Source organism: Aquarana catesbeiana, linkage group LG04 (assembly GCF_042186555.1).
Source record: "Aquarana catesbeiana isolate 2022-GZ linkage group LG04, ASM4218655v1, whole genome shotgun sequence".
Classification (NCBI taxonomy): Eukaryota; Metazoa; Chordata; class Amphibia; order Anura; family Ranidae; genus Aquarana; species Aquarana catesbeiana.
Window position 1 is genome coordinate 216,028,297 of NC_133327.1, and position 22,194 is coordinate 216,050,490.

General features: G+C 42.6%; 1 protein-coding gene across 2 annotated transcripts in view; it reads right to left on the reverse strand.

Annotated features, from left to right (window-relative positions):
* Window positions 1-22,194, reverse strand: part of ZBBX (zinc finger B-box domain containing) — a 427,325-nt gene that overhangs the window by 376,112 nt on the left and 29,019 nt on the right. For both annotated transcript variants that reach the window (XM_073626142.1, XM_073626141.1), the window contains exon 2: window positions 2,427-2,525. In XM_073626142.1, the coding sequence (XP_073482243.1) occupies window positions 2,427-2,491 (65 nt within the window). In that variant the 5' untranslated portion in view covers window positions 2,492-2,525. The remainder of the gene's footprint in view (window positions 1-2,426; window positions 2,526-22,194) is intronic.

Below are 22,194 nucleotides of genomic sequence, written 5' to 3' on the forward strand. Positions count from 1 at the left end.
ACGCATCTCAGCCTGCAGTGTGATCGCAGGTGAAGGAACCACATGGTCAAAAAGACCAGGCATTTTCCCTGTGGCCGCATTTTTAAAAAGGTGCATGCACCTTTTTTTTGTGTGCTTTACATGGCACAGCAGCCCATTCAAATGAATGGGCTGCCATGCCCGAGCAAACGCAGGACACATGGCCTAGTGTGAATTGAGGCTTAAGCAGTAATGCAAAAATCAAAATGATAGACACGGATCCTGCACTTTCATAAACAAACTAGCAATGGTGGTTCCTATGTCTTACTTTTCACAGGTCCCTTCACAGGGTAGCTGTTAAAGTAGAACTATAGGCAAAACTTTTTTTTTTCCATTTTGTATAGAGCAAGGGAAGGTTATATCCCCTGTCAGATTTTTTTTGCCATCTGTGTACTTTTCTAGGGACAACCCAAAAGGTGGGATTTTTTTTTACTTTCAACGATAATATTAAACAGGACAAATAGAGAGGGTATATCTCCTTAACGGGGGCAAAGACAGCAACAAATGACATACATTCTAAGTCCCTCTGTACTCTATCCAAAACTTTAAAAAAAAAACGTTTTGCCTTTAGTTATATTTCAAATCCTAATGACCTGAAGAACATTAGTTCTGCAGGGCTTCATTGCCCACTGAGGAGGCAAAAAAAAAAAAAAAAAAGTGAAGTCTGACTCTCAGGCAGTCCGGTTTGTTAATTTAACCTAGTGGCCAGCAACAAGGTGGCTCTGATCTGATGTATAGACTCTCCCTACAAATCAGTCATTTATGCAGTACTCACCTCCCACAGTGGCCATATTTACAGATCTCACCACTCCCCACATTAGCCATATACTGTATACAGCAGGGGTCCTCCAACTACGGCCCTCCAGTTGTTCAGGAACTACAATTCCCATCATGCCTCAGTCACATCTGTGAATGTCAGAGCTTTGCAATGCCTCATGGGATGTGTAGTTCCGAAACAGCTGGAGGGCCGTAGTTTGGAAATCCCTGGTATACAGTGTGTACCCCCACTGACTATATACATAATTCTCATCTGCCCCTCCTCACGACAACACAGATATAATCAGCTCTAATTCTTTCTAAAGAAGGTTTATATCGTTTTCTTCTACCAAAGCAGCTCTATATACAGTTCCCTACCCCACCACAACAGTCATATATACAGCCATCTACCCCCACCCCCCCTCAATATCTTCCGTCATGCACCTAGGTGAATTATATTACTGCCCCGGCACCTCCAGGAGTGTGAAGTTTATATCCCAGGAGGCACCAACAGCCTTGAACGTCGCCCCATACACCAACTGAGGAGGGGGGCAGGCCTAGCATCACATCATCGGTAGCCTGCACCAGAACCTGGAAGAACTGGCAGAGTCTTCCAAGGACATCACAAAGGAACATGGCAGTGTGGGACCTAGTGGCAACTGCAGAGAAGAGGATCCCAGCAGGACAAAGTTGGGTCCTCTGTGTGAGTATCTCAACTGCGGCCATCTCAGCATTAGGTAAGCAGGGGTAAAGAAGAATGAATAATGGGGGCAGGGTGAAACTCATCTTTAGGTTACAAGATTGTACACCTGATCCAGATCCAACCCTAACGGCAATATAGAATCTAGACCTCTGTGACACATGTAGATTTGTCAGTGTCTTAAGCCTCGTACACACTACTCGTTTTATTTTGTTCAACCCAGCTGACTGAGCAAAAAAAAAGAAAAACTGACAGCTCAGGTCGGAGCCGGTGTACTAACTATGCAATGTTAGTGCAGCGATCTCCCCTGCTGTTTTATTGTGCTCTGACAGGGGGACGGCCCCCTGCAAGAACACATTTCGGTCAGCGCTCTCAGGCATTGCCTGAGAGTGCTGATCGAGAGCCAATCGGCAAACCTTTTTCAGCCATGCCCCTTCGACAGAAGCTGCCTGAACGAATGGCTTATGTCAGACCGGCTGCTGTGCACTCGGGCCAAATGTCGGCTGGTTTCAATTGAACGGCCTGATGCCGTCCGATATTTAGCCCGTGTGTACTAGGCTTTAGAAAGCACACTTACAAAGCCAAATCCAACCCGAACATCCTTTTAGACCCAATGGTCACATGAACTGTTGGACAAAAGAAAATGTACTGTAATAGTTGCTTAGCATACAGAGGTCTTGATAGGTCATTAGCTACTTGTGTTCTAAAAAATAATTCGCTCAGCAAACAAAATGGCTGCCTCTATTGTGCAGGTAAGGCAAGAATTAATAATTACAGCAATTAAATTGAAACAAAATAGCAATCATTACATTGACAGAGAATACAACACATCTTAGAAAAAAAAAAAAAAAATACCATGACTTAAAATTTCTCAATTAAGGTTACAAATTTTTCCTCCTATGAAAATCTGGATAAGCAGTTAGTAGTATAATATATGAAGCATTGCACTTACTTTGTTTTTAATCTGACAGAGTTCCCACTCTTTGCAGGAGGGAGTATAACAAAATTGCTGCTCATGGTTTCAGCAGAAGTCACTTCTTTCACAAGGAGCCTGACAAAAGACATAGCAGAATAATGATTGTAGCACTGTGGGTTACTCATAAAAAACGGTATTCCAATATATTTGCCGATGCATGATTTGTAGTTAAAGAGAAGACAAGCAAATGAAACCTCTCTCTGCTGTCACTCCTGCTGTGTAGAACATTGATATAGCAAAATGCAGACTCAAGCCATTGTTTTAAACATCAGAGTTTATTTCTGTATTCCTTTTACTTGGCTGCTTCTTGCTTGGGATAAAGGATGATTAAATTGGTACAGCTTGGGCACCGATCACATTTAGTCAGCCACTTATCCAACCCACCAATCAGCAAAGTACAGATGGATCACAAAAAAAAAAAAAAACGGAGGGCACCAGCTACTGCAAGTGGTGTTCCGTTATACTGTGAATAGAGAAACTAACCATGCAATCTAACGTTTTGGATCAGAGATGCTGAATCATTTTTTAAGACTAGAGTCCAAGTATCGGTGTGCCATTTTGAAATGACTAGTTTTGACATTATCTTGAAAACCCAGTAAAAATGCGTTTCCCAGGATAATCTAATAAATAGTAGAAGTATGGTAATTATCCAAAGGCTTCAGATTGACTTCATTGAATTTTGATCTAATGGGGATGATGGATACAAAAAAAATGGATTTCATCAGAGGTCCATTAATATTAAAGAACAAAGATTAGATTGTAACCAAAAATTTGAAGCCCAACTAAAGTCACAGAAAAAGTTAAACACTCACACACATATTGCACCAACAACCTATGATTTCATGGTTTTACCACCACTTTCCAGTTGTAGCAGTTGATCAGTGAGCCTAACTACTGCACACTCCAATAGACACTAGGGTTTTGACCAAGATGTCCGGGGCACTTTGTGGGATTTGGCCAGACTTGGCCAAATAAGCATTACTCATTTTTGCTAGCAAACTCACCTCAGCACCGACCATCTTCCTGTAACATAACGGAGGTGATGATATGAAGATGCTAAAAAAATTCTCCACAGCTGAATAATGGCGTTCTGAAATAGCAGGGCATGAAACACAATTTCACAGAGAAATTTTTTAAGATTTTTTAGTGGAGAATCTTAAAATCATACAGCAGGGGTGCTCAACCTTTTAAACACTTCAGCCCCGGACCATTTTGGCTGCCAAATGACCAAGCCACTTTTTGCAATTCGGCACTACGTCGCTTTAACTGACAATTGCGCGGTCGTGCGACGTGGCTCCCAAACAAAACTGACGTCCTTTTTTTTCCCACAAATAGAGCTTTCTTTTAGTGGTATTTGATCACCTCTGCGGTTTTTATTTTTTGTGCTATAAACAAAAATAGAGCGACAATTTTGGAAAAAAAAAAAAAAAAAGCAATATTTTTAACTTTTTGCTATAATAAATATCCCCCAAAACATATTAAAAAAAAAAAATAATTTTTCCTCAGTTTAGGCCAATATGTATTCTTCTACTTTTTTTTTCTTTACCAAAAACATCGCAATAAGCATTTGATTAACCTTTGCGCAAATGTCATAGTGTCTACAGAATAGGGGATAGTTTTAATGGCATATTTATTAATAATTTATTTTGTTTACTAGTAATGGCGGCAATCAGCGATTTTTATTGTGACTGCAACATTATGGCGGACACATCGGCCAATTTTGACACATTTTTGGGACCATTGGCATTAATACAGCGATCAATGCTATAAAATTGCATTGATTACTGTAAAAATGTCACTGGCAGTGAAGGGGTTAACCACTAGGGGACTGGGAAGGGGTTAAGTGTGTCCTAGGGAGTGAGTCTAACTGTCTGGGGGATGGGCTAGCAGTGACACAACACTGATCGCTGCTTCCGATGAGAGGGAGCAGACGATCAGTGTCCTGTCACTAGGCAGAACGGGGAGATGCTGTGTTTACACTGGCATCTCCCCGTTCTTCAGCTCCGTGACACGATCGCGGAGACCCAGCGGACATAGAGTCCACGGTCACGGAGCTCGCGGCAGGAAATTCAAAGTAACGTACAGGTACGTTACTTTGCCCAGCCGTGCCATTCTGCCAACGTATATTGGCGTGAGCCGGTCTTTAAGTGGTTAAAGAGCGAGGGTCAATTAAGTGATTTTGTAACTGGTCGCAGGCCACAATGAACCATGGGCTGCTTTTTTATCCGGACCGCGGGTGCAGCACAATGCCCCTGCAGGTTAGCTGTGATTTGCCATAGACTTCTATTACACCTTGAGGGTGTGGTGCACTCTTAACCACTTGCCAACCGTCATTATACTGCGGCAGGTTGGCACGATCCATCGGCTCCTTTACGCAGGATAGCAGGCGCGCGCACCATACACATACACACACACACACACTTGTTCTGTGAGGAGAGGAGAGGCAGATCGTGAGTTCCTAATAGCTGGGAACCACAATCTGTCATCTCCTATAGTCAGTCCCCTTCCCCCACAGTTAGAACACACACTAGGGAACACAGTGACGCTATAACTTTTGCGCAAACCAATCAATATACTCTTTTTGCTATTTTTATTACCAAAAATATGTAGAAGAATACATATCGTCATAAACTGAAAAAAAAAAAAAAAAAATATGTGCTTTTCAAAAAAAAAAATTGGGGGGTATTTATTATAGCAAAAAGTACAAAATTGTTTGTTTTTTTCAAAATTGTCACTCTTTTTTTGTTTATAACGCAAAAAAAAAAAAAAAAATGCAGAGATGATCAAATACCACCAAAAGATAGCTCTATTTGTGGGGAAAAAAAAAGACATTAATTTTGTTTGGTTACAACGTCGCACGACCGCGCAATTGTCAGTTAAAGCAAGGCAGTGCCGTATCGCAAAAATGGCCCGTCATTGAGCAGCCAAATCTTCTGGGGCTGAAATAGTTAAAATGCACCAAACCTGCAGGATATAATAGAAGTCTACGGCTAAGTGCAGCAAAGCCGCAGGTGCACCGTGCTGCACCTGCGGATCAGTGTGAAAAGTAGCCCAATAACTCTTTATTATATGCTAGGGGTTTTTCGCCTTCCTCTGGATCAACGACAGGGGGGTAGGTAGCCGCACCTCCTCAAGCACCTCCGCACCAACTCCAGCCCGTCACCACACCGCTCCAGTAGCAGTGGGTAGTCATTGGACCCCTCCATCCGCATGCAAGTGCATCACCACCACATCAGTACCACCATCAGAACACCCTTCCTACAAGCAACGCCGTCTTCCTCATCATGTGTAACTTCAAATACACAGCAGACACCCTCCACAGGCTGAGAAACACTGCCGTAACTTTACCGACCTCCACTCAAAAAAGATTAAAAAAAAAAAAAAGAACAATTACTAAGGACCAACCCTCAATCAACCAGGAAATGCAGGGAGACACCGATCCAACCGCAACAACTAGCATGCGCCCTGATCAACACCAGATCTGCAGTCAAGCACAGGCTGGAAATCTACGACTTCGTCATCGAAAATAACATTGATTGCCTCTTCATTAGAGAAAGCTGCTAACACCTGACTGCAACACCATCCTAACTGAACTGGTGCCCAAGAACTACAGTATCCTAACCGAGCATAGAATCGGAAAAAAAGGAGGAGGCCTAGCAGTGATTTTCAAATCACATCTTGGGTTCACCAAACCAAACTTACAGAACCCAGTGCCTTTCATGGAAACACTCTCACTGCATCTTCAAACAACACCTCAGGACACCATTCAAATACTACTATGCTACAGACCACCAGGACCAAAGACCAATCTCCTTACGCCGCTCACTGAATTCTTCTCAATACACACCTTGAAAACCAAAAACCTTCTGGTACTTGGGGATTTTAACCTGTGGGCAAATTCTGCCCAAGACGCCACCGCAACCGCCTGCGTCAACCAAAGGGAAGAACTCGGCCTTCAACAACTGATAAATTCTCCCACCCATGGGTCAGGACACACTTTAGATCTCATCTTCAAACAGAATATGGACATCAAAGTACTTGACAACACTCCACTACCATGGACGGACCACCATGCTATTAAATTTATAATCACCACTAATGGCATCCTCCGAAAACAGAAACACGCAACAACAACTCACTGGAATAGATCTCAGAAGAAACTTCACTCTGATCTCTTCAAAACTATATTATCAAGCAAAATTCTTTTGCTAAACTCAAACCTCTCAACCGAACAAACACTCAACTTCCTAAACAATACATTACTACAAACAGCAGACTCCGCGGCGCCAAAACGCAGAACACTTATCCGCAAAAAAAACTCCAGTTGGTTTAATGGTACTCTTACCCTACTCAAGCAAGAACGTAGAAGAGCTGAGAGAGCATGGGGAAGAAATCCCACCAAGGAAAACCATGCTAACTACAAAACACGCACTGTGAATTACCACAAGGCAATCTTCAAAGCCAAAAAAGAACATTTCTCAGACACCATCTAATCCGCCTTAAACCGCCCACGTGAACTCTTCAAAATAGTTGCTCAGTCAGTCAATGAACCCGTCCTGCTTAGAGCCCCCATCAAACGATACTCAAGAATTCTGCAATGAGTTATCAGACTTCTTCATCGACAAAATCGACTTCATTCGAAAATCAATCCATCAAAAAATAACAACCAACCTCACTTAACCAAAGCAAAAAGAGGATAGCGTTACGAACTTCACTCAACCGCCAAATTTCTTTTTGTCCCCAATCACCACGGACATGACTAAAAACATCATCAGAAGCCTTCGAGACAGCACATCACCGAACGACATCATCCCCACAAAACTGTTTAAAGAATGTGCCGATATCTTGGCCCCTACCCTAACACATCTCATAAATCAATCATTCAAAGAAGGGATTGTGCCAACCTCCCTCAAGCAAGGCATCGTCAAACCCCTGCTAAAGAAACCCAATCTCGACCCCAAGGACCCTAACTGCCGCAGACCAATAACCAGCCTCAACACCATCTCCAAGATTATAGAGAAAGCAGTAGTACAGCAGCTACAACACCACCTGGATTCACACCAACTCCTGGACCCTCTGCAATCAGGCTTTCGCCCACGTCATGGCACAGAAACAGCACTTCTGAAGATATGGGACGACGCCCTTGAAGCAGCAGACGACGGAGAACCGAGTCTCCTGGTACTGTTAGACCTCAGCGCAGCATTCGATACAGTGGACCACAATACTTTACTTGTCCGCCTCACTGAAGTTGCAGGAGCTACAGATTCTGCTCTAAAATGGTTTACATCCTTTTTAGAGAATCGCTCCCAGACAGTGAAACTAGGAACATTCACCTCGGAAACCCGGGCAGTCTCCTGTGGAGTCCCTCAAGGCTCACCCTTGTCACCAATACTATTCAACATCTACATCCGCCCACTTCTCAATATCATCAGGAAAACCGATCTCTGCTTCCACTCATATGCTGACGACACCCAGCTCTACCTTCGCATCAACGGACAAAAAGATCTTCATCAGCAATTACAGAAATGTCTCACTTTAATAGATGAATGGATGAAAGTAGCTCCCTCAAACTCAACGGTTCAAAAACAGAACTTCTTCTCCTACAAGCTAACAAAAATTCCACAACAAAGACTCCATGGACACCACCCACCATCCTCGGACAGACCATCTCTCCAAGCACCAAAGCCAAGAGCCTCGGAGTCATTTTTGTCTCAGGAATGACAATGGATGCACAAATAGGATCAGTGGTGAGCGGATCCCACCATCTCCTCCGCCAGCTACGCAGACTAATCCCCTTCATCCCAGAAGAGGACAAAGCGGCAGTTGTGGGAACAATCATCAATTCCCGACTCGACTACGCAAATTCGCTCTACGTAGGACTACCCCAATATTAGCTTGCGCGCTTACAACTCATCCAAAACACGGCGGCAAGACTGTTAACAGGAAAAAAACCCTGGGAATCCATCTCCTCATCCCTAAAGAGCCTACACTGGCTAACCGTGAAGAATCGGATCACTTTCAAGACCCTCTGCCTCAACCACAAATGTATACAAGGAAATGCTCCGCTATATCTCCGGGAGAGAATAAAACACTACACACCGAATCGCAGTCTTCGATCAGCCAACCAAAACCTCCTTATCATTCCCAAATACCGCTACAAAGCAAAGGGAGAACGAAGATTCGCAGTCCAAGGACCCCGACTATGGAATGCTCTTCCTACCAACATCTGCATGGAAGAAAACCACCAGGCCTTCAGGAAAAAACTAAAGACCTTCCTCTTCTAACAAGCTGACAACAGAGAATGTACCTCAGCGCCTTGAGGCGATTCAGTTCGCATTTGCTGCGCTTTACAAATCATTCATTCATTCATTATGTGCTAATATGCCCATTGCAAAAGTGCAGATGTTTAATAGACTGACCTTTTCCTCTTCCAGCTTCTGCTGGCATCGCTCTCCAGGCTGCTAGAAATGTCCCAGGTGAAGTGCACTTGGTATCACGCTTGGGACAGGAGCTGGGGCTCCTGTCGGCTTATGCAGCTCCTGCTTCCTCTGCTGCTAGCGCTAGCTCCATGCACTCGGATACTCTGGGGTGGCAGTTTGGCTATCCGCTGATCACAATCTGGGCTTGCCATCCCAGAGCATGAGCTTCCCTGGTTTGAGGTCATGGGCCACATCAGAGGGCTCCAGGGGCCACACGCAATCTGGGGTTTAGCACCCCTGGCCTACAGTGATAAAGGTCTAGAATATCGGAAGGAAAAAAAAAAAACTGTAGGTGTTTATTGTCCTTTGGAGATGAACAGAGTTGAGATAGACGAGCCTACTACAACACTCTGCAGGGCAAGACCCCTCTCACTAGTAGACTCTCTCTCTCGCTATCGCCAGGAGAAACACTGGTCTAACTAGAACATTATGCCCTCAATAAACTTGGACAAAATCATTTTAATGGAAGTATAAAAATTCTCAGCCAATGAAGGTTTTTTTGTACTCACTGTAGATTCCTTTCTCCAAGTTCAACGTGCACAACAATGCTGAAATTAGAGACCTGTGTTTTATCGGTGGCTATTCCTTCAGCAGGTGCTTGTATATGTCATACAGGTTTCTAATGGCATTGCTGCATCACCCAAGGATTGATAGGGAATATTGCTATACTTGTTCTGGGTGACTCAAACTACTAAAAGCAAGGCATCAGCATGGCAGCTAGACAACTAGCATTTTCAAAGAATCAACAATGGCAAACTACAAATTTCTCTCTTGACAGTTTTTTTACCAAGTCTTTTGCTCATTTTTGTTCCTGCATACAAGACTTCATAAATAAATACTGACGACTGCTGCACTTCAGTGGGGAGAGGGGCTGCTCATGGGAAGTACCCAAGAGAACAAGTGCAGCTGTGTCAATGCAGACAGATGCTACAGCCTTGGTTTAGTTCAGCCCGGAGCAACAAACAGCAAAGTGAAGGCTTCACTGTCTGCTCTTGTGTGTTGTGCCTCTCAGTTCAGTAAATTCTTTCTGTCCCCAATGTCAAGAAGCACATGGCATGTGTTATCAGAATGAACCAAGCACGCCATTTAAAATACCTGACTGCGGAGCCCAGCTATAAAGTTTCCATGTTATTGCTCAAAATTTGCATTTGTTAATCATTTACCATTTTTATTATCTTTCTTTATTTGAACTTATTTGCACACTGCATCAGTAATAATTCATGTAACCACTTACTAGAAAGCAGTTAATTAATTCGTGAAATATTGTAAAAAAAAAAAAAAAAAAAAAAAAAAGACTCATACAGAAAATGAAAGGTGCAGGAACTTAGTTCTCATCATGTATGCATTGTTCTGGCACAGTAATCAGCAACCTGAGAAACCAAAAAGTGCCCTTGCTAATGTCAGCTAAGCTGTGATAATGTAGTGTTAACCACTAAATGAACCTTTAAAATAATGAAGAAGCGCTAGCAGCTGATTTAATTTATTGTATTTTTCAAGCAAAGCGAAAAAAAAAAAATCCTAGTAAATCATGTATGCATAAAAATCTCAAAGCTTCCTTGTCCTTGCTTAAAAGGTGAGCTCAAAATAGCTTGCACGGTGGTGTATATGAAACCCCCAAGTACGATGTGGAAAATGACAATTGTCTTGCATTAAAAATACTGGTTTAAAATAGTTCGTTTCCAATGCGTATGTTCTTCTACAATATAAAAACTCTGAAAATAGTGTGACACAAGTTACAAAGCCATTTTATCATAAAGTAGCAGCTCAAAAAATATATGGTGGCATGACTATTTTTGCACACAAATGCACAGTATATTATACATATATATTTATACCACCATAAGGTCCATGTAAGGAAAATGATAAATGGTTTTCAACATTTTTTTACAAATAATTATGTGAAAAGTGTGGTGTGCATTTGTATTCAGCTCCCCTGAGTTAATACTTTGTGGAACCACCTTTCGCTTCAATTACAGCTGCAAGTCTTTTTGGGGATATCTCTACCAGCTTTTCACATCTAGAGAGTGACATTTTTTGCCCATTGTTAGCAAAATAGCTCAAGCTCTGTCAGATTGGATGGAGATTGTCTGTAAACAGTAATTTTCAGGTCCTTCTACAGATTCTCAATTGGCTTTAGGTCTGGACTTTGACTGGGCCACTCCAACACATGAATATGCTTTGATCTAAACCAGGGGTCCTCATACTACCTGCCTTTAACATAAAAAGTCCCGCCCTTTGTCCGGACCTGTCAGGTTTCCTGTCTTGCGTGAATAAGGTAGCAGAGGGGAAGGGGAGGGGGAGTGCAAGTGCTGCAATCTTATGGAAGTGTGTAACATCGAGGGGGGGCTCTGTGATGGAGGGTTCTGATACGGGGGCCCTGTGAGAGGGGGGGGGGCTCTGTGAGAAGGGTATTCTCTGTGAGGGGGGCTCTGTGAGGGGTATTCTCTGTGATACAGTGGCTCTGTGAGAGGGAGGGCTCTGTAAGAGGGGTATTCTCTATGAGAGGGGGGGCTCTGATGGATGGCTCTGCGAGAGAGGGGGCTCTGACATGGGGGGGCTCTGATGGAGAGAAGCCTGTGATGGGGGGGGGGGGGGGGGGGGGGAGTCTGATGGAGGGGCTCTGTAATGGCAAGGAGTCCGACCTCCCCAACAGTCTGAGGGACAGTGAACTGGCCCCCCTGTTTAAAACGTTTGAGAACCCCTGATCTAAATCATTCTCAAGCTGTATGTTTAAAATTGTTGCCTTGCTGGAAGGTGAACCTCCTCCCCAGTCTCAAGTCTTTTGCAGACTAACAGCTTTTCTTCAAAGGATTGCCCTGTATTTGGCTCCATCCATCTTCCCATGAACTCTGACCAGCTTCCCTGCTGAAGAAAAGCATCCTCACAACATGATGCCATGTTTCACAGTGGGGATTGTGTGTTCAGGGTGATGTGCAGTGTTAGTTTTCCACCACACAGAGTTTTGCTTGTAGGCCAAAAAGTCCCATTTTGGTCTCATCTGACCAGAGCACCTTCAACGTTTGCTGTGTCCCCCACATGGGTTCTCGCAAACTGAAAATGGGAATTCTTATAGCTTTCTTTCAACAATGGCTTTCTTCTTGCCACTCTTCCATAAAGGCCATATTTGTGGAGAGCGCAACTAATTGTTGTCCGGTGGACAGATTCCCCCACCTGAGCTGTTTACCTCTGCAGCTCCTCTAGAATTACCTTGGGCCTCTTGGCTGGTTCTCTGATTAATGCTCTTCTTGCCCGGCCTGTCAGTTTAGGTGGACAGCCATGTCTTGGTAGGTTTGCAGTTTTGCCATAGTCTTTCCATTTTCAGGTGATGGATTGAAGAGTGCTCCATGAGATGTTCAAAGCTTGAGATATTATTTTATAACCTAACCCTGCTTTAAAATTCTCCACAACTTTACCCCTGACCTGCCTGGTGTGTTCCTTGGCCTTCATGATGCGGTTTGTTTACTAAGGTTCTCTAAAAAACCTTGGAGGGCTTCACAGAACAAATGTATTTACAATGAGATTAAATTACACACAAGTGGACTCTATTTACTAATTAGGTGACGTCTGAAGGCAATTGGTTTCACTAGATTTTAGTTAGGGGTATCGGAGTAAAGGGGGCTGAATACTAATGCACATCACACTTTTCAGATATTCATTTGTAAAAAATGTTGAAAGCCATTTATCATTTTCCTTCCACTTCACAATTATGTGCAGCTTTGTGTTGGTTTAGCACATAAAATCCCAATAAAATACATTTACGTTTTTGGTTGTAACATGATAAAGCGTGGAGAATTTCAATGGGGAAGGAATACTTTTTCAAGGCACTGTAACTATGGACCTGCGAAACAAGGTGGATACCCTGCAACCCACACCCCACCAAATGGATGTACCATACTCTTCATTCATAAATGAATGGTTCACTCATATAGTACATGCGCTAGCCCTTGCAGTCCTGAAAAGCAGTTTGCAGAGGAATGCTTTTTAGAGGTGTTTGAGAGGCGGGGAGGAGGGGATACGTCACCTCTTCACCGCCTGTTTTAACCCTGAAAATGCAGCACCACAGCATCCCAACTGCCTGCAATGCACACAGTTGCAGCATGGCAGAATGCAACATCATGTTTGATTTTTGCTGCAGCCACAAAGCAAAGCCTCATTGTCTTGGCATAAGCAGCCCTGAGTGGCTGCATCTACTTTTTCAGGTGGGCAGTTGGAGGAGCAGTAAAACTACAGCTCAATCACCTGCTTTTGCTGTGCCCTGGCCGCACAAGTGTATGAGCCCTAAGTCTGCACAGTGTCTATTTAAATCTGGGCTGCTGTAATACTTAAGTGAGCCCAGGGCAAAGTTAATGCAAGTGGGCTCCTAAAACACACATTTTAGATTTTTAAGAAAATAAGGCTAATTTAGCCCCCCTTCATGCCTAAGCCTTTTTCTGACACTTGTTGCTTACAAGTTAAAATCCATAGTTTTTGCTAGAAAATTTATAATTACTTAGAACCCCCAAACATTATATATATTTTTTGGCAGAGACCCTAGAGAATAAAATAGCAATTGTTGCAATATTTTATGTCACACTGTATTTGCACAGCTGTCTCTCAAATACAATTTATAGTTCCACATTTGTGGATGCAGCTAAAGAGCGAACTCCGGTCTATTAGAAAAAAGCCACAAGTACCTACAATAGAACATTGGGTGAAACAGGTCAACAAAATTATGGAAGATGAGAAATGGCTGTGTACCAAAAGTAATAGACTGGAAGAGTTCCAAGCTAAAGGGGAACCATGGGTTAATTTTAGTACAGTGAACAGTACAGTTTCATTCCCCATGAAGAGAAGGGACACTAAACCACCCCCCCCCCCCCTCCTATTTTTTTTCTTCTATGAATAAGCGACTGTATTGAGGGATGAATATGAGATAGTTTAAGGTTTGTTGGTTATATGTTTGTTTATTGACTGTAAAAAGAAATAGGATACATTTTTTTTTTAAATTCTGATCACTTTTATTGCTGTCACAAAGGATGTAAACATCCCTTGTGACAGTAATAAGCAGTGACAGGTACTCTTTATAGAGAGATCTGGGGTCTATAAGACCCCAAATCCCTTCTTTGCACGTAAAAGCATTCCAAATGCCAAGTTTGGCTGTTTTGAATGCTGTATTTTTTTAAATTTGGCCCTTTTAAGTCTTCAGTAAACCGGAAGTGATGATGTCATGAAGTCACTTCTGGGTTACTAGATCCGAGACCCCATCGAAGCCGATTCCAGCTTCGTCTGGGTCTCCAGCCAGCCAGCGGACATGCCAGCTGGTCGCTCAGGATGGGAGAGCCCGGGTGAGCTGCAGGAGAGGGGAGAACACCGCTGCTTGGGATAACAGCCGAGCGGCTGCTTAGCTGCATCGGTTGTTATCACAAGAAAGCCGACCATCGGCTCTAAACAGCGGTACCTGGAGGGGGTGTGGGTGCATGCAGCTGCATGCATTACCCTGGTACAACCCCTTCAAGCCGAAGGCCTGTATATTTGCGATACGTCAGTGTGAAGGGGTTAATAAAAGAGTTTAGAATGTTAGTCTTAAAAGGGACGTATGGCTATAAAGAGTCATTATACTCACCTAGGTGGATGCAGCATCAATCTGATTCTGCATCTGTCCACTGCTTGTTCTGTAGTGAGAACTGAGCAATCAAACACCACTGATCGCTCAGTTCTCCCCCTCTGCTTTGAGCAGAGAGCTGGTGACTGTCAGTCAGCAGCTCTCTGCACTCCCCTCCAGCACTCACTGGAGCTCTGGACTGTGGAGGGGGTAGGATCGCTGAGAGGCTGAGCCAGGTGCCAGTCCAGGCTTCTGGGTGGATCCCGACCATATGTTCGGGATCTTTTTAAAGCCTGGACCAGCTCAGTGACGTCAGCTGACAGTAGGCTTTGGGGAATTGCACTCCTGTGACCTATAGGAGAAATACAGCCAAATAAGCTTTGGCTATACTTCTCCTTTAACTCTGTTAAAAAATATTTTTTTTTTACACTCAAAACAAATTATATTTAGGATCACGCCAAACTCATTAAGTGAAAGATGAAATACTCCTTGATCATGCCAAATTTCTTGACTTCCTAAAGCACTACAGAAATCCTATCAATTTTTCATTTAGAACTCTTGAGAGGACCCCTATCCTAGCATGTCTGGGGCAAATGTATTGTTTGGCCCTTTATATATAAACTCTATATAGATCAATAGGCAGACCCAGTTGGACATAACATACTGTGGGAATTGTTCAACATTATGTAACACATCTTCCATTATGCCTCCCCTACACTTTTCAAGATCTTGTCTGAGAGTTTTTGTAATGGGGCCATGGTAGAAAATAGCCATCACACTGTAAATCTAATTTCAAAAGAGCTTTAACTCAAGCAAGATTTAAGAAATTATATGATACTAATGTTTTGGGGACACAGAGTTCCCTTTTATCAAGGCAATATGAACCATGTTATAACTGGTAAACGGGACACATGAGTTCTCAAATCATCACTCTCAAATCTGTACATTATACTTCCTAAAAATGCTTTCTGCACTGAAATTAAAAAGGTGTGCTAGCACACTGTTTCCTTTTAATAAGATAAAATGTACAGTGCTATCTTAATAAAAAGGGACTCATGGGTCGCTAAAACATCAGTCTTACATCTGTTCATGTTTCTTTAATTAATACTCATTCTGCATTACTTGCAATTCTGACTTATGCAATGTAGGTACTGCCAAGGAACAGACAATCAAATATGTTCTGGCATTGGAGGAATGTGCGTGTGTGTGTGTGTATGTCAAAAGGAGTGCAGAAGGGGCACCTTCCCCGGGTGCAGTGTTGGAGGGTGTGCGCTGTATGAAGAGGCCGATATCTACAGGAGGGAGAATTCTGCTCTGTCCTTCAAACCTGCTGTGGGTGGAAGAAAACTGGTGCTGAGACTAAGAACACATCTCAGTCTCAATGCGGTACTGCTGAGGAGCAAGGGCAGAATGCCTCACAGTCTCCTCTTGTCTTGCAACATATCCCATGACTGGAGAAGGGAAGAAGGAGAAACCATCTTCATTGCTGGTGGGCGCTGCACTGAGATTAAGGGGTGAACTGTGAGTACATGAGGAAGGGGGATGGACAACTTAAAGGATAAGTTCACCTTTGGGAACATGTTACATAAATTTAGGGTAAAAATGTGGCTCAATCAGTGGCAAAAATTAAACAGCATGTCGCATTTGGCAGGTGGTACTGCGGCTCCCGCGTTCACTTAGAGTTCGTGACAGAGCGAGAACCGGGATCTGTGTGTGTAAACACACAAATCCCGGTTCTGTCAGGGGAGAGGAGAGAGATCGTTGTTCCTACCAAGTAGGAACAATGATCTCTCTCCTCCTCTAGTCACTCCCACCCCCCACCAATTAGAAACACACATAGGTAACACAGTTAACCCCTTGATCGCCCCCTAGTGTTAACTCCTTCCCTGCCAATGACATTTATACAGTAATCAGTGGCTATTTTTAGCTCTGATCGCTGTATAAATGTCACTGGTCCCAGAAAAGTGTCACAATGCCACAGTCCCGATAAAAAAAAAAAAATTATATAAAAATGCCATAAATCTATCCCCTATTTTGTAGACGCTATAACTTTTGCGCAAACCAATCAATATACACTTATTGCGATTTTTTTTAAAAAATATGTAGACGAATACATATTGGCCTAAACTGATGAAGAAATGTGTTGTTTTTTTTTTTATATTTATTATAGAAAAAAATACAAAATATTGTGTTTTTATTCAAAATTTTCGCTCTTTTTTGTTTATAGCGCAAAAAAATAAACCGCAGAGGTGATCAAATACCACCAAAAGAAAGCTTTATTTGTCGTGAAAAAAGGACATACATTTTGTTTGGGTACAACATCGCAGGGCCATGCAATTGTCAGTTAAAGCGACACAGTGCCGTATCACAAAAAAATGCATAACCCAGTATAACTTACAACTTATCCTAAAACTCTAACCAGGCATTGCTCAGATTCACAGCAGATAGGAGGATGATAGGGATTGATATTACTAGAAGGAATCATTCTCCCTCCTGTTCACTAAAGTCAGATGTTACAAGTAAAGCAGTTTTCAATTGCTGTTATACTATTATCCAAGCCTATATAAATCTCCCATGCATCTTAGGTACAAACCACCGTTCGTTATAAAGCATAATAGATACTCTGGGGGCTAAATTGATCTAATATCAGGGCTTCCATCTTCACCTGGTTTTCTTTCCGGGTTCAGGGGCTTCAGCTGTATAAGTGGCCAGAGCCGTGATGATGCCACTCAGTGAACGTTTAGGAGATATTCCTTGTACCTACAGGTAAGCTTTACTATAAGCTTACCTGTAGGTACAAGTGTCTAAACGGAGTTTACTACCACTTTAAATACCCAACCATGTACAATGTACAGCAGAGCCCCTTTAGTGACGAATTGCATGTGGGGTCCCCTAAATTCATGAAGGCTGACATTTGCATAAAGTTAACAGCACAACATGACATAACTCAAGCTTGGCTATAGGTCACTAAGGCACTACATTGTAGGACACCAATGGATTGTGCACTTCTGTCCTATACCTAGCAATTAGGGATGCACCGAATGGGTTTTTTGGTGCCGAAACCGATACCAAAAATAAATCTTCCTTGATCCTGAAAACCGAAACCGATATCGAAACACCGATATCGAAAGTGACTGTTTTTAAAAATATTTTTATACAGGAGATGGTCAGAGACTGCAGAGATGGTACAGGAGATGATCAGAGACTGCAGAGATGGTACATGAGATGGTCAGAGACTGGGGACATGTTACAGGAGATGGTCAGACTGCAGACATGGTACAGGAGATGGTCAGACTGCAGACACGGTACAGGAGATGGTCAGAGACTGCAGACACAGTACAGGAGATGGTCAGAGACTGCAGACACGGTACAGGAGATGGTCAGAGACTGCAGACATGGTACAGGAGATGGTCAGAGACTGCAGACATGGTACAGGAGATGGTCAGAGACTGCAGACATGGTACAGGAGATGGTCAGAGACTGCAGACATGGTACAGGAGATGGTCAGAGACTACAGACATGGTACAGGAGATGGTCAGAGACTGCAGACATGGTACAGGAGATGATCAGAGACTGCAGACATAATACAGGAGATGGTCAGAGACTGCAGACATGATACAAGAGATCATTGCAGCCTCACCAGTGCCTGTCAGATGCAGCCAGCCTGTGTCCCCGGTAGTGCAGCCAGTGTCCCCAGTAGTGCATCCAGTGCCCCGCCCCGTTCGGTATCGGCAAAAATTCTCTTTCGGCTTTTTTGCCGAAAGGGCCATTTTCGGCCGATATGTTTCAGTAGCCGAAATTTCGGTGCATCCCTACTAGCAATGTGTGGTTTTGTTAAGAATCCAGCAGCAGATTAAAGCGGAGTTCCACCCAAAAGTGGAACTTCCCCTTTAAGTACTCCTCGCCCCCTGACATGCCACAATTGACATGTCATTTTTTTTGTGGGGGGGGGGGCTGGGTACCTGATTTGGAGTGGGACTTCCTGTCCGACTTCCTCCTTCTGGCCGCCTAGGCGATTCCTCCTCTCCCCCCTAGGAGGCCCCTCCCTCCCGACAATGTTCTGGGACACATCACAGGTCCCAGAACATTGCCTGGCCGTTGACTGAGCGCAGCGTGGCTCGCGCATGTGCATGGCGTGCCCGGCTGTGAAGCCGCAATCTGTCACAGCCGGGCGCCCACACTTATGTCGGTGCCCCAGAGAGGAGGGGGAGAGAACGGAGGCTTGGGGAGACTGCATCGCTGGACCATGGGACAGGTGAGTGGCTGTTTACTAAAAGTCAGCAGCTACACTTTTTGTAGCTGCTGACTTTTAATAAACTCAGAAACCAGTGGAACTCCGCTTTAAGGTGGCCAATGCTAACAAGATAGGTGCAGGTAACCATATCTAGGTAGAAAGCACATAGTGCTCCGGGAATTCTTTGTCTTGTATTCATTATCCGTTTTATAAAACTTAAATAGTTTATAGTTATACAGTAAAACAAAGATATAAATCATAAGTTTAAAAACAAATACACTTAAAGTGACACTAAACTGTGACAACTAGACACTTACTTTCCCACACTGTAACCTGGGATTTATACTACATATATTTTGTTCATGTACTTATAATAAAAATTGATTGAAAACTCCATGTAAAATTATAAGGAAAAAAAAAACCTACATCTGGAGCCCAACGCAGCAAAACTCTAGAAACCACTATTGTAAATTATCTACATTGCAGAGTTACCACTGAAGTTCAAATACAGTATAAAATAAAAAAACAAAGAAAAATTATATATCTATATGCAGCAAACTACTTAGCAAACTTTTTTTTTTTGGAGAACAGTTTAAAGTAGTTGTAAACTCTCCAAAGCAACTTTAGCACATTGTACGCCTCATAAATAAACCTATTGATTGCTGCCTGTGAAATTCTTGTTGCATTTGCTTACAATCTGTCCCATAAAGTTTCATTACGTCACCGGCGCATGCGCTTTACTTCCTGCGATTCATGGCACACACTGTGTGCCGTTTCCCCATCCACAGCATAACGCTAACGAGTGTTCCGCTGTCTGTGGCACAGCTTTGCAGACTCGCGAGACTGGGCATTAATCTTCCTGATTTTTCCCCTTGTGACTGTTTGATGTCACAGGGGGAGTAAACCGCCCTGGTAAACTGACTCCTATAGCGGCAATCATCTTGAGAAAGAGGCTTGGATAATAAGCGATCGCGCATGCGTGAGATTATAGCAGAGGAATCAAGAAAGGGCTGGAAATGATGTCCAAAGATCAGTTAGAAACAGTACTCAAGATGGCACTGCTGAATCCCTGAAGAAATTTTTTTTCTTTACAAACTACTAAAAAACAGTAAGTAAACAGCGAATATGTATGCATTATACTATGCAAGGATTGCAAATTCGTCTTCATATCACATGAAATGAAAATTGGAATAAGGAGTGCAGAGTTTACTTCCTTCTTTAGAAGATACTGCGCTAAGTGCATAAAAAGTAAATAAAATTATATAAACGACACAGATGATCCATGACTGACAGCAGCTCTCACAACAATGTACACTTCATAACAAAAAAATGAAAATCAAAAATGTGTACCGCTGTCAAACCATGCCCCTAATGATTAAAGTGCAAAAAAAAATCTAATGAATGCAATAAAGATGAAAACGTGAAAAAATGAAAAATTGTTGTTAATAGTCCAAGTATCCCAATTCCACATCCATAAAGTGAACGCAAAACATGTGCTGATCCAGTGCTCAATTTGTGAAGACACCTGGTGTTCCCCACAGGATAGATTAGGGTAAGTATCTGCTTACTAGATTTTTAGACCCTCCAGGGTCTATATGCGCATTAGTGAGCTTTCACCCCTCACTATGGGCTCAACCACATCAGATTTCCAGCCTGATTAATTGGATTCCTCAGATGTATACCCTACAGTTAGCAAGCAAGGTAAAGTTTCCTTGACTGATGGTAAGACCTCTCACATGATGCCCATGTGTCTACAATTGAAGCGAGTACTAGCCATCGATCACATCACTAGCCTAACTTACTGGCAGTGAGTTAGGCTAGTGATGTGATTGAATTCACTGCCAGTGAGTTAGGCTAGTGATGTGATCGATCGCTAGCACTCACTTCAATTGTAGACAACATGGGCATCATGTAAGGTCTTAGCAAGCAAAGTAAAGTTTCCTTGACTGATAACTGTGGGGTATACATCTGTGGAATCCAATTAAGCAGACTGGGTAGTGGATGCGGTTGAGCCCATAGTGAGGGGTGAAAGCTCACTAATCCGCATATAGACCCTGGAGGGTCTAAAAATCTGGTAAGCAGATAAACTTACCCTGTCTATTCTGTGAGGAGCACCAGGTGTCTTCGCAAATTGAGTATTGGATCAGCACGTTTTGAGTTCACTTTATGAATGTGGAATTGGGACACTTGGACTATTAACAATTTTTCATTTTTTCACGTTTTCATCTTTATTGCGTTTATTAGATTTTTTTTGCACTTTAATCATTAAGGGCATGGTTTGACATCGCTACACGTTTTTGATTTTAAACATTAAAAACATAGATATACTGTATCTTTTAAAAACAAGCTCTACAAACGATCTTTCTAAAAATGCATCTATACATCTACAAACAGATTCTATTTAATGGGCTCCTAGCAATATGGTTTTGGCGGTCCCTGTAGAATCTGCATGTGAACATTTCTTTCTACTATAGGATTACAGGTTATAATCCACCTGCAGACCTGAGAGTAATGTGCAAACCATACGTGTGGTTTTGGTGGTCCCTGTAGAAACCTGTGTGTGGACATTACTTTTCTCATACAGATTACAGGAAAATTCATCTTGAGACCCTTTATTGGCTAGAGTGCCAAAGGCTCCAGGATAGCATCCTAATAATAGGTACAGATTGTATTATTCCCAACATGCTGGTTCCAGTTTGTGGATGTGAATATTATGTCTGGAAGATCATTTCAGCAAAAAGTCTTTCACATGGTCCTATTCTGGTCCTGGGTGCTTCCATACTGTTTGCTTGTTACCATGATAATGCAGCCAAACTAAGCTGCAGAAGAGTCATATTTGACAGACAGCTGTTATTTAGCATTTCGGAACATTTCCATAAGCAACACCAGACTGAAGTACCATCTAGCCTCAGATGGACATATACAAAATGTGTGTTCATTGAATACACAGTCTAGTTTCCTTTAAATCCCCTGCATACTTCAAATACGTAGCAACATCCTTTGAACTGTGATGAACAGCCTAGCTAGTAACAATGCATCTTGTAATCTGTTGTTCAAAATAGATTTTAAATGCCAGTGTATTTGTTGCTAAAGGAAGTATACATAATGCATGAATGTCAAATATAATCAGTTTTTGATGATCTTGGCACCAACCGATTTCTGAAGGTCACTGGTCTTAAGAAGTTGCTTAAAAGTCAGAATTTAGATCACGTAGACTTTAGGTTTTTAAACCCTATCCTGGAAAGCGAACAAGGGAATTATGTCTAAGTAAGCACAAAGTCAAAATGAATTAGCTTATCACAAATCGTTTTGATTGTTCTGAGATATGGCAGATCATCTGTCTTCTAGGTTTAAACTGCTCAATTCTATGCCTTTCACGTGAAGACATCTCAAGAATATACCCCCCCTCCCCCCCCACACACACACACACACACACACTTTACTAAATAT